This window comes from Mirounga angustirostris, unplaced genomic scaffold (assembly GCF_029215605.1).
Source record: "Mirounga angustirostris isolate CCGP_5_RB_7025 unplaced genomic scaffold, mMirAng1.0.hap1 SCAF_4, whole genome shotgun sequence".
NCBI lineage: Eukaryota > Metazoa > Chordata > Mammalia > Carnivora > Phocidae > Mirounga > Mirounga angustirostris.
Window position 1 is genome coordinate 16,682,685 of NW_026991712.1, and position 13,710 is coordinate 16,696,394.

General features: G+C 41.9%; 1 protein-coding gene across 1 annotated transcript in view; it reads left to right on the forward strand.

Annotated features, from left to right (window-relative positions):
• The first annotated feature begins 1,307 nt into the window (after positions 1–1,307).
• Positions 1,308–13,710, forward strand: part of ANXA13 (annexin A13) — a 56,662-nt gene continuing 44,259 nt past the window's right edge. Inside the window, exons 1-2 of the mRNA XM_045895935.3 lie at positions 1,308–1,322; positions 2,422–2,544. Coding sequence (XP_045751891.3) covers positions 1,308–1,322; positions 2,422–2,544 — 138 coding nt within the window. The remainder of the gene's footprint in view (positions 1,323–2,421; positions 2,545–13,710) is intronic.

Genomic DNA, 13,710 nt, shown 5'->3' on the forward strand with positions numbered 1-13,710 from the left:
CAAGGAGGGGGAGGGACAGAGGGAGAGGGAGAAGCAGGCTCCCTGGGGCCTGACCTGGGGGCTCAATCCCAGGGTCCTGGAATCATGACCTGAGCCAAAGCTTAACCTGCTGAGCCACCCAGGTGCCCCATCAGAATTTTAAATGCATATACTTTTTTTTAATGTTTTTAATTTAAATTCAGTTAATTAACATTAATGTATTATTTGTTTCAGGGGTACAGGTCTGTGATTCATCAGTCTTATAGAATACCCAGTGCTCATTACAACACATACCATATACTCTTTGATCAGCAATTATACCCTGAGATTTTATTCTACAGATAAACATGCACACACAGGCAAAGATGTATAAATGAAGATAGTCACACAAAAGACCAAAAAAAAAAAAAAAAAAACCCGACATGACCTTGAACAGTGGACTGATGACATAAGGTTTGGTTCACATTCATATAAGACTAGTATGTGGCCACTGGAAAAAAAATGTGCCAGTGTCATATATCTCTTTAGTATATGAAGCATAAAAGCATAGAAAAGAATGTATTGCACAAACCCGTTTGTTGACAATAAAACAAAACAAAACACAAACAAAAAAATGCAGGCCAGGGAAAGAAGGAAGGGAGGGAGAGAGGAAGGAAGGGAGGGAGGAGAGAGGGGGGAGGGAGGAAGAAAAAGAGATAAATAGAGAGACAGGCAGACAAGGCTGAGTATGCAAACCATCAAGAAACCACTGGGAAAGGGCCTGGGAGGTCAGTAGGCTCACTTTTCACAGTACCCTTTCACACTATTAGGGAAAAAATTACCATCTGCACATACTACTTTTTCAATTTAAAAACTAGCTAGATTATAAAGATGATGTTGGCATCACCCTCAAAAGGATTCTGTGTAATAGTAATAGTGATGTTAGTAAAACAGTAAGATTTTTTCAGTCTTGTTTGGTTAATGCTTTTATTATTACAAGGTATAAAATTTTAAATAAATAGCCCAAATAAAAAAATAGCGACTCAATAATCCAGAAGGGAGACAGGTTTAGTTGAGAATAAGCTATTCAACCTAAAAAGCCTATACTTGATGTACTAATAAATATTTTATTTTGGAAAGATGGCCTAGAAAGACAGCTTGGGAAGGTTAAGCTCATTTGTAACTATCACCACTCCCTACCCATCCCCAACAATGTATTCAAATTCAATGCCAAAAGTTACTTATTAAACTCAAGCGATATTGTGCCCTGGGAAAACTATTATAAACTTGGCCTGTGGGAGAGCTGATCTCTTAATGAAATACAGAACAACTGCCTTAGAAAGCCGAAAATGGGCAATCGTCATGTAAGTATTTATTGCCTTTGGGAGTCAAACAAAGTTTTCGTTTTAGTTAGCATGTGGAGAAGTTTAAACTAAACTATGAAATCATGATTGATACCTTTACGCTTGATCATTGTGATTACTCCTTATTGTTGGTTTTCACAACGGCATGCCAGGCTTTTAAAATGCACTTGCAATATACTTTTTCTCCATTAGTCAAAAATCTCTTAGGAGGGGCTAAAGAGAAGCATTTAAAATGAGACAGTAAACAGAGCCAACGGTTCATATGGATTTGCAGAACATATGACCAAAGCTGTTCGTTGTGGCGAAGTCGCACAAAACCTCACAAATTATGCTCATCCGAGTTTTGTGGGGAAGATAGGTTCGTGTTGCAAATATCCATAGGCCAAGGTAAAAGTGTTCCTACAAGGCTGTATATACCTTGGGCTGAAGGTGAAAATATTCCAGTATTATTTCTAAGCAGCATCAAACATTCAGATATTTGCAGATATCCAGGGAATGGACTTAATGTTTGGGGTTTTTGTGGGTTTTTTTCTGAAATGTCTAGGCCCATGTGAATACTGTGTCTATAAACTATGAATGACTGAAAACTGCCTACAATACTACCATTTGGAACCAACTATGCCCAAGGCAGGGCACAGTTAAATCTTGATTTTTTTATATATCTAAAGCTGTGGCAATAAGCATTTTAATAAGGTCTTACTGAACCTAGCTCCCCACAGCAGTGATTTATTCTATGTAAACTAGGACCAAAGAGAATAAAACTCCAAAATGTTCTGTAAACTATAACTTTGTTTAGAAGTTTTTTTCCTTTGCTACAAATTAAACTTGCACTCAGTGGTTGCAAGCCTACAAATAACTTCTTCGGGGAGGTGTCATATTTAAAATCTTCCGTAGATAACTTTTTTTTTTTTTTTTTTTTTGCTAGCCAAGAGCCTGCCATTCAGTATATCTTTCAGAGATAATACTTTTGATAGCTGCAGAGAGCCCCTGCCATAGCCGTTTAGGAAGACATTTTCATCTTTTAAGTGTCATCCCCATGAGGCAGCTGGCTTATGTGAGTGGTCTAGCATTTTTATGTATTTCTTTTCTGAATCCTCAGAGCCAGTCTTACTCCCTCTCAGAAGGCAGTCAACAGTTGCCCAAAGGGGACGTCCAACCCTCGGCAGCCGTGCAGCCTCTCAGCCACCCATCAGGGAGTGGACAGCCAGAGGCCCAACAGCCTGTAAGCATTTGGTTTTCCCTCCAAATCATAAGTATGACTGGGCTCTCTCATGGGCCCAGTATTACTCACCAATGACTTGTCCAGTTGCACCCTCCACAATCCTCCAGCCTGCAAATGTCATCAGCAGGCATGACTTCCAAGCAGGGAAATCTTTCCCTGGAAAATGTCTGTTACAAGGTTTGCAGCTAATGTAAAAAGGTGATCTAGGAGCTCTGCTTCCCTTCCCTACAGTATCCCCTTAATCATGCCTTATAATGGACAGCATGATGCTACCATATGGCCACTACGATATTTTAGAAAACGCGAATGGAATTTAACATGGCACAAGGAATGAATGTGTTCTAAGACTGTGTTTCTAAGTAAGCAAATGCAAAACCTTCTTAAAGGACAGAAAATCATCCTGGTAATGACTTCAATTATTTATATTAGAAAGCAACGTGAATATGTACAAACTTCTAACTATAATGCTTCTGGTTCTGAAGCAACTGCACAACCAAAACCAATATATAAAACTAAATACTAGTAAAATCCAAGTTGAGAATGTGCAAGCAAATGCATGTTATTGATTTAGTGTAATAGATAATGTTATTTTGCTGGAATTAAATGGCCACAGTCAATGTAAAAAAATGGTCCTGATTACTATAATGTGGTTTCTTTTGTGTTACAGCATGTCTAAAATATGATGTGGTGTGTAACTTTTTAGTTCTACTATAATGTTTCTCTAGTCCAAAACTGAGAAACTTTTGTTTATAAGACTCCCTATAAAACAATCAGGACTTCTCTTGGCTAACATGCATGACTTTTGCATTAAACTTACCTCCCTCTGTTCTCTATTCTTTTATCATTGGCTTGCAACAATTAAAACACGGCTATCTGGCTTATATACAATCATAAATAGAAACATAAATGTAGGTGTTGAAACTGTGTGTTAGCCCTTGGTCATCCTGATGATTTAATACATTTTACATTAGTTTTTAAGTTATTACCAGCAAGCGGCAAACACAGATTAGGAAAGTTACAAATTCCCAAGGATATGTCCACGGACCCGGATCCACGGACCCGGATCCACAGACAACTGCTTGACAAACAATACTCCAAAGCCAGTAGGATATTGGCCAGGAAATTACGTTTTCCAAGGAACTGTGATATAGAGGCCTTCCTAGCCAATTCTGAAAACTGAAAATTACTTTTTTATTTTGTGCTTTCCCCCAGTTCTTTCGCTATCATTAATGATTTCTTTAACTGAAGACATAGTGCTGGTGACTAACCTATGTGGAGCAGTAACAACCGAGATAAGGAGTTACTATCATTTGCTAAATCACACAATGTTCAGAGTTTGCTTAGCCTAGAGGACATGACCTTATGCTCAGTGAACTTTGTGCATCAACAGAAAAATAAGATCCACAGGAAAATCTGCTTCAGTTTAGCAAGATGACTCTTCTGTTCTCTTGCGTGGGTTGTTTTCAGGAGAATCGTTATCTGGAGGAAAATACAAAATTGAGATCAATAGTGAAATCCCTTTGCCATTAGAGTAGGGCTGCAGGGTATGGACAGAGCAATAGGGAGGGAGCAAGATTTAGGGGAGCCGTGGCCAAATGTTGAAATAATCACAAACTCAAGAGGACTTATGATTTCTGGAAAATTCTTTGTAAGGCTGATGAACAGGCACGAGGAACGACTTGCCTTGCCCCTCAAAGTTTGGTCTCTGGGTTAGTAGCAGCATCTACGTTACCTGGGTGTTTGTTAGAAATGCAGAATCCCAGACCCATGGCGACCTCTTGAATCAGATCTGCATTTTAGCAAGATCCTGCAGTGATTCTTATGCGCTTGACAGTCTGGGAAGCACTAGACTAGGGAGCAAGTTCTCACACTTGGCTGCACATTGGAATCACCAGCAGAGTTTTAAAAACCACTGAAGCATGAGCCCCACGGCCAAAGAGTCTGAATTAACTGGTCTGGTGGTTGGCCTGGGCACTGGGACTTGCAAATGCTCCCCAGGTCCTGCTAAGTGTGCAGCTGAGTTTGGGAAATGCTGAACTGGAGCATAACACTATTCTTCCAAGAACAGATCAGCATACCACCGAAGAAGCAGGTATCATTGTAAGTGCCCGTAAGTGAAAACCAACTCGTCAATGTTAGAACATCTGCTCAGCGATCTGCCACGGTGTTTGAGAACATGCCACATTATGACTTGCTTGTGCCAATATTTAGCCAACATAAATCTTGTCTAAAATGGAAAACAGTTTGGGACTTACAGGAGGGGAATAGGCAAGCTCAGACGCAGGTGGATTAGGAACACCCAGGAGCCAAACAACAGGTGGGAATTGGTCCAGATGCCTGAGAAAAGAAGGGAGGCTCTGGAGGGAAGTAAAAATGTGAACTCGGAATTTGGGATAAAGTAAGTATGGCTTTAACTGAGAGTGTGCCTTAAAGTGTGATCCCAAACCCCAAGGAATTAGTGAAAGAAACCAAGCAGAAACCAGCCTAGACCATGCAGTCCTACCTCTTCTATCAGGAAATCATTTATCCCAGAAAATTAGTCCTTCAGAACACCACCATGGCTATAGGAGGAAATAAAAAGTGCCTCTGATGTCAAAACATGACATGTACTAAAGCATTCCTTCTTCATTTAAAAACAAGCCTCCCCCTCAAAGTTGGCTGTATTTTATTTTATTTTTTATTTAAATTCAATTAGCTAACATATAATACATCATTAATTTCAGATGTAGAGTTCAGTGATTCATCAGTTATATATCATACCCAGTGCTCATGACATCACATGCCCTCCTTAATGCCCATCACCCAGTTACCCCATCCCTCCACCCACCTCCCCCCCCCAGGAACCCTCAGTTTATTTCCTAGAGTTAAGAGTCTCTGATGGTTTGTCTCCCTCTCCGATGACTTCCCATTCTGTTTTCCCTCCCTTCCCCTATGATCCTCTGTGCTGTTTCTTATATTCCACCTATGAGTGAAACCATGTGATAATTGTCTTTCTCTGATTGACTTATTTCGCTCAGCATAATACCCTCCAGTTCCATCCATGTCAATATAAATGGTAAGATTTCATCCTTTTTGATGGCTGAGTAATATTCATTATATATATAAACCACATCTTCTTTATCCATTCATCTGTCGATGGACATTTCAGCTCTTCAAAAAGTTCGGCTATTGTGGACATTGCTGGGTGGCATGTGCCCCTTCGGATCACTACATTTGTATCTTTGGGGTAAATACCCAGTAGTACAATTGTTGGGTCATAGGGTAGCTCTATTTTTAGCTTCTTGAGGAACCTCCATACTGTTTTCCAGAGTGGCTGCACCAGCTTGCATTCCCACCAACAGTGTAAGAGGGTTCCCCTTTTTCTGCATCCTCACCAACATTTGCTATTTCCTGACTTACTCAGTTTTTGCCATTCTGACTGGTGTGAGATGGTATATCATTGTGGTTTTGATTTGTACTTCCCTGTTGCCAGGTGATGTTGAGCATTTTTTCATGTCTGTTGGCCATTTGTATGTCTTTGGAGAAATGTCTGTTCATGTCTTCTGCCCATTTCTTGACTGGATTATTTGTTTTTTGGGTGTTGAGTTTGATAAATTCTTTATAGATCTTGGGTATTAGCCCTTTATCTGATATGTCATTTGCAAATATCCTCTCCCATTCCATAGGTTTCCTTTTAGTTTTGTTGACTGTTTCCTTTGCTGTGCAAAAGCTTTTTAATCTTGATGAAGTCCCAATAGTTCACTTTTGCTTTTGTTTCCCTTGCCTTTGGAGGTATGTCTAGCAAGAAGTCGCTGTGGCCGAGGTCAAAGAGTTTGTGTGTTCTCCTCTAGAATTTTGATGGATTCCTATCTCACATTTAGGTCTTTCAACCATTTTGAGTTTATCTTTGTGTATGTTGTAAGTAAATGGTCCAATTTCATTCTTCTACATGTGACTGTCCAATTTTCCCAACACCATTTGTTGAAGAGACTTTTCTTTTTTCCATCAGATATTCTTTTTTTTAGATTTTATTTATTTATTTGACAGAAAGATAGCAAGAGAGAGAGCACAAGCAGGGGCGAGAAGTAGGGGGAAAGGGAGAAGCAGGCTCCCTGCTGAGCAATAAGCCTAACGTGGGGCTCGATCCCAGGACCCTGCAATCATGACCTGAGCCAAAGGCAGATGCTTAACCGACTCAGGCACCCAGGCACCCCTCCATTGAATATTGTTGCCTGTTTTGTTGAAGATTAGTTGACCATAGAGTTGTGGGTCCATTTCTGGGTTCTCTATTCTGTTCCATTGATCTATGTGTCTGTTTTTGTGCCAGTACCATACTGTCTTGATGATGACAGCTTTGTAACAGAGCTTGAAGTCCAGAATTGTGATGCCACCAGCCTTGCTTTTCTTTTTCAACATTCCTCTGGCTATTTGGGGTCTTTTCTGGTTCCATACAAATGATTGCATTGAATGTGTAGATTGCTCTGGGTAGCATAGACATTTTAACAATATTTGTTCTTCCAATCCATGAGCATAGAATATTTTTCCATTTCTTTGTGTCTTCCTCAATTTCTTCCATAAGTGTTTTGTAGTTTTTAGAGTGCAGATCCTTTACCTCTTTGGTTAGGTTTATTTCCACATAAAGTATCATGTCATCTGCGAAGAGTGAGAGTTTGATTTCTTCTTTGCCAATGTGAATGCCTTTTATTTCTGTTTGTTGTCTGATTGCTGAGGCTAGGACTTCTAGTACTATGTTGAATAGCAGTGGTGATAGTGGACATCCCTGCCATGTTCCTGACCTTAGGGGAAAAGCTCTCAGTTTTTCCCCAGTGAGAATGATATTCACTGTGGGCTTTCCGTAGATGGCTTTTATGATATTGAGGTATGTTCTCTCTATGCCTACACTGTTGAGAGTTTTAATCAAGAAAGGATGCTGTATTTTGTCAAATGCTTTTTCTGCATCAATTGAGAGGATCCTATGGTCCTTGTTCTTTCTTTTATTAATATGTTTTATCACGTTGATTGATTTGTAGATGTTGAACCACCCTTGCAGCCCAGGAATAAATCCCACTTGGTCGTGGTGAATAATCTTTTTAATGTACTGTTGAATCCTATTGGCTAGTATCTTGGTGAGAATTTTGGCATCCATATTCATCAGGGATACTGTCTGTACTTCTCCTTTTTGGTGGGGTCTTTGTCCGGTTTTGGGATCAAGGTGATGCTGACCTCATAGAATGAGTTTGGAAGTTTTCCTTCCATTTCTATTTTTTGAAACAGCTTCAGAAGAATAGGTATTAATTCTTCTTTAAATGTTTGGTAGAATTCCCCTGGGAAGCCATCCGGCCCTGGACCCTGAAAGAATTAAGATCAACAAACCCCTAGCCAGACTTATCAAAAAGAAAAGAGAAAGGACCCAAATTAATAAAATCATGAATGAAAGAGGAGAGATCACAACCAACAACAAGGAAATTCAAACAATTATAAGAACATATTATGAGCAACTATACTGGCTCATAGGCATTGACAAATTAGGCAATCTGGAAGAAATGGATGCATTCCTAGAAACATATAAACTACCAGACCTGAAACAGGAAGAAATAGAAAACCTGAGCAGACCCATAATCAGCAAGGACACTGAAGCAGTAATCAAAAATCTCCCAAAAAACAAGTTGGCTGTATTTTAAACACAATCACACAGTCTTGGCTTTGGAGGGTTTCTCATCTGTGGTAGATAAAAAGCAGTCATTTTGAAGAGGTGGAAAAAAAGACTGTTATGGGCTAATACACTGACAGAAGGAAGAACATACAAACCAAAAAACAGACACAAGAGCTTTAAAGCTGTAGGAGCCTGGGGCTTCTTGGTGTAGGGGATGGAACCCGATGTATATCCACTCTGCTGCACAGCAGCAAGAACCAAGACTCCCAGTGATGGTGGACATAATTAGAGGTTTCAAAGTGGCCTTCTGAAAGGATACGGATGACCACTGACATTTCTCAAGTGCTTGCTAGACCTTGAGCTGTTCCAGGGGCATGGGCCGTGTGCATGAAGTTTGAGCCCTTCACCCTACCAAGCACTCCATGCACATGTGTCCTTCAGTCCTCACACAACTCTGTGAGGGAGGTAGTATTATTATTCCCCTTTGAAATCTGGGGAAAGTGAAGCAAGGAAAGATTAAATAATGTCTAGTGAGGGGTGAAGCACAGATTGGGATTTAGGTAGAAGTTCTTCACACAGTACCTTGGGCTCACATTATACCAACCAGAAGCTAACCTACTAGTATTTCTAAAACTATTGAACTGGATCATTATCTTCCCTTTACCCTCATCCCTGAACCTCCTTCCTCTCCCCTAACCCCCCAGCTAGATTCAATGCTCTTCCTTAGTACTTTCATGCTACTCTGCATATAATGCCGTCACTCCCCTCCCATGTGATTTTAGAACTATCTGTTCACACATTTCCCCCACACTGGACTGATAACTCACTTGTTCATCTTTGTATCCCATTACAATGACACAAAACCTGGCACATAGCAAATGCTCAATAAAAGTTTAATAAATTCATTACATTTTATAGATAAGCCTTACTCAAATCAATGTTTTGCTTAGTTGGAGTCCAAATCCCTATGACCAGGTACACCCCCAGACCAATGTGTGAGTAAGGTCCTTGTATCTGTATTTTTAGAAACTCCCCAAGTGATTCTAATGTACCCAAAGTTGAGAGCCATGGGTCTAATATCAGGTGTTCCTCTAGTGCAGAAATGTGCCTAAATGCGGCCCCCAGACCATCATCAGACTAACCATCAGAATAACCTAGGATCTTGTTAGGAATGCTTGTTAGGAATCATCAGGCCCCACTCCAGATCTACAGAATCAGAAATTCTGGGGCTAGGGCCCAGCAGCTGCAGCTGAACAAGCCCCTCCAGGTGATTCTGATGTTCGTGGAAGTGTGAGAATCAATGTTGAAGCAAAAGTATCTCATGGGCCTTGTCTGGGAGCTATGGTCCAGCTTTGGCTATGAACCACTCCTATCACTCAGCTTGCAGAGATGCCCGGATGATGGCCTTTAAAGCCGACTTAGCCCCACACCCTCCTCCAAGGCCTCACACACCAAACGCAACCCAGGGAACTGCCCCATTCTGCTGGTCCACCTGACCCCAGGCTGCACTCTCCCACCACTCACCTTAGCACTGCACAGAGAAAAGACAGCTCAAGAGTCCCTCCACCAGTAGAGGAAGGAAGCCACTCTTCATCCTTCCCGTTAGTTCAACATACTCTTTTAAAGAAACTCCTCTGGGGGTGCCTGGGTGACTCAGTTGGTTAAACATCTGCCTTCAGCTCAGGTCATGATCCCAGGGTCCTGGGATCAAGCACCCATGTCAGGCTCCCTGTTCAGCGGGAAGTGTGCTTCTCCCTCTACCACTGCTCATTCTCTCTCTCTCTCTCTTTCTCCCCCCCCCCCAAATAAATAAAATCTGAAAGAAAGAAAGAACGAACGAATGAAAGAAAGAAAGAAAGAGAAGCTCCTATGAGCCAGGTACTGTTTGAGGTTCTATAGATAAAAAGAGGAATAAAAGACCACAGTCTGTGCCCTTAAAAATAGCTCACAGGAGCTATTTTATTTGCCAAGGGAGGCAAATAAATAAATAATTATAACGATGTATGATGGATGCACAAATAGAAACATGTCCAAAACTTGGATGGAGGAGGAGCTGATGTGCTCGCTTCGGCAGCACATATACTAAAAAAAGAAGAGGAGCTGATGCTGTGTGGGAGGAAAGAGTAGAAGAGGCTTCCTGACGTGGAGAAGGGCATTCTTTACAGTGCTGGAGTACACACAGAAAGGTACAAGAAGGGTAGTACTCCGGGAAGTACAGCTCTTCACTTGCCAAAGCACTTAGGCCATCAAGCATCACCTGCCTGTGCAGCTGCTAGCCCCTCCCCCTCGGCTGGGAGCTTCTGCAGGGCAAATAGTGCATCTTACTCACGGTCTCTTTGGGGCTTGACACCTGACAGGTGCGCCATACATATTTTTAATAGAAAGATCACTGGACAAGGGGTGGTGACACAGATGCACAGGGGTGAGACCCAAAGGCCCTTGTTTGCTATGCAAAGTGTATTAGTACCCTAGGGCTAATATGCAAAGTATCATAGACTGGGCGGCTTTTTTTTTTTTAAGATTTTATTTATTTATCTGAGAGAGAGAGCGAGAGCAAGTGAGAGCATGAGCAGGAGGAGGGGCAGAGGGAGAGGGACAAGCAGACTCCCTGCTGAGTGGAGAGCCTGACGTGGGGCTCAATCCCAGGACCCTAGGATCATGACCTGAGCTGAAGGCAGACTCTTAACTGACTGAGCCACCCTGGCACCCCACAAATTGGGTGGCTTAAAACAATGGAGATACATTCTCTCAAAGTTCTAGAGTCTAGGGATTTGAAATCAAGGTGTTAGCAGGGCCACTGTTCCCTCTGAAGGCTGTAGGGAAGAATTCTTTCTTGCCTCTTTCAGCCCCTGGTGGCCCCAGGCATTGCATTCCTTGGCTCAGGGCAGAAGAAACCCAGTCTCTGCCTCCCTCTTCACATGGCTTTCTCCTCTGTGTGTGTCTCTGTTTCTCTTCTTCTTAAAAGGACCCCCGCCACTGGATTTAGGACCCATTCTAAATCCGGGATGATCTCATCCATGATCCTTTAACAATTACTTAAGCAAAGACTCTATTTCCAACTAAGGTCACATTCTGAGGTTCCAAGTAGACAAGAATCTGGGGGATACTATTCAACCTACTACACCAAGGAAATTGGGGTTTTTTTGCTATAGGCCAGTAGTGGTTTCTAAACTTTGTACATCAGAGTCCTTTGGAAGGCTTGTTTAAACAGAGAGCTGGGCCCTATCCCCGGAGTGTCTGATTCAGTAGACTGGGGCCCAAGAATTTGTATTTCTCACAAGTTACCTGATGATGCCGATGCTGCTGGTCCAGGGACCACACTTTAAGAACCAGTATCTTAGGCAACAGAGAGGCCCTAACTGATCTCAGATAAGGCAATGACAAGGTCAGAGCTGCCCTTTGGATGGACCGTGCTAGAAGCTGGTAAAAAAAACTTTTGGAGAGAAACATAACCAAAGGCAAGTAAAACACTTGGGAGGCAGTGGCCCTGAAGAAAGATGATGAACCCCTGCTCCCAGCTAAAACAGCAGCAATGGGATTGGAAAGAAGAGAACAGATTGGAAGGTCAAATAGCTGTAACTGGCTGACTAACTGGACAGGTAGGTGAGGGACAAGGAAGACTATAGAGTGACTCTCAGGTACCTGGCTTGTGTACCCACGTGAATGGGGAGCATCCTGGGGATAGGGAAAAGTGGAGGTTTGCACAATGCGAGGATGAGTTTGGTTTTGGGATCTGTTGAGTTTGAGATATCCATGGGATACCTGGGTGTAATGCCTAGCAGGGTAGCTGGATCTGAAATTCAAGAGAGAAGTCTGAGCTTGGGGTAATTTGGGGAGTATGAACTCATAGTTGTTTTGTTTGTTTTTTCTTGCTTTCAAGTCAGTATGTGTTTGATTACAAGTAGCACACTACAGGATTAACAGTGGCTTAAATAACGGAGACATTTAATTATTAGCCCTCACATGAAGCTGAAAGGAGGGGACTTCATGTTGGTTCAGCAGTTCAGTCACATCAGTAAGGACCCATGCCATGTCTGCCCTTCTATTCTGCCACCCTCAATGTGCTGGCAGCAACTCCCCTCATAGGTACAAGATAATGGTCTGGGTTTAAGTTCATGATCTCACATGACAGGATCACAAGTAAGAAGGAAGGGGATAGAGAAAAAAGTGCCTTTCTTCTTATGTACCACTCCCCTATCATTGAGAAAAATCTTTTTGGAAAGCCCCAAGCAGGCATCCTTTTTGATCTCATTGGCCAGAGTTGGTCAAAAGCCCATCCCTAGACCAATCACTGGCCAAGGGGAAGAGGACAGCCATGAATCATGATTCATCCCAGGGCTGGGGAAATCATCTTGTCAACTAGCACGCTCTCTCTCAGTCTCGCTCTCTCGCTCTTTCTCCTTCTTTCCGTAAGTTGGCCTTATTCTCTCCTACCGAAAATGAACATTTTCTATTTCCCAGTGGTGTGGGAAGCAAAAGTTTTTGGTGAGAGGGAGGCATGGCCACAGATGGCTCAAGCACCACAGAGAGCTCCATGGCCTCACATAGCTCCAGAGTAACAACATCAAGGAAAAGAGTTTCTTTCGCTAAGCATCTATAACGTGTCAGGGAAAAAATTCTGGTTGGCTTGGGTCATGTACCTACTCCTTGGACTGTCACTGTGGCAGAGGTTGGCCTTACCAATTCTTGGGGGCTTGGGGATATTGCTTTATCATTATTTCTTTCTTACAACTATTATTTTTATTAATATTACTATGGCTGCTGCTGCTATTGGATGGACTGAAATAGAGAATGAAGACTCAAAGGTCAGGTAGAAAGGCAGCCAAATAATTCACCCTTCCTATAATGGGGGTTTGGATGGTTGTGGTGCGAATGAAAAAGAAGATAAAAATGTTTAAAAGAATTTTAAAGAAATCATTAACAGGCTTGGATCCAATGCATATTTCAACTCTTACCAGGGGAAAGAATAGCATCCATTGTTTTGATTCTGATGGAGAAAGAAATGTGCTCAAAGCAAATTTAGCTATTTCACCTTGTTTCCTTTTTAGCAAATCAAAACTTGTCCGCATACTGTTGGTTATGCCCTCTACACAGCACCATTCAGTGCTCTAATGGCCCAGCTCAGCCCCCAGCATTTGCTCTTTTCAATTTCATCATCTACCCACTTACCATTGACTCTTGAGGACCCCAGAGTACACTTGCTTCTTTTTTCCCTGCAAGCAATGAATCCCAAGTTTATACTCTCATTGAATTGGCAAAAAATAGCCTTTGGCAATAGAAGAAGGAAATGGATAATTATTTTCTAATGAGAAAAGTGCTTCATTTTTCATAACTCTCAAAGGCATGGTTCTTTTCACGGTTGAGGAATGGCCATCATCTCCCCACAACCAACTTATCCTCCAAGTTCACTTTCGTTGATGCAATACAGCAGTAATTGGATATCTGGAGGTTTAACACTCTTCAGAGGTTTCTGACTCCCAAAACAATCTGTGGACAACCTCAAGGCAGTCACTTTCCCCAGGACACAATCTTGT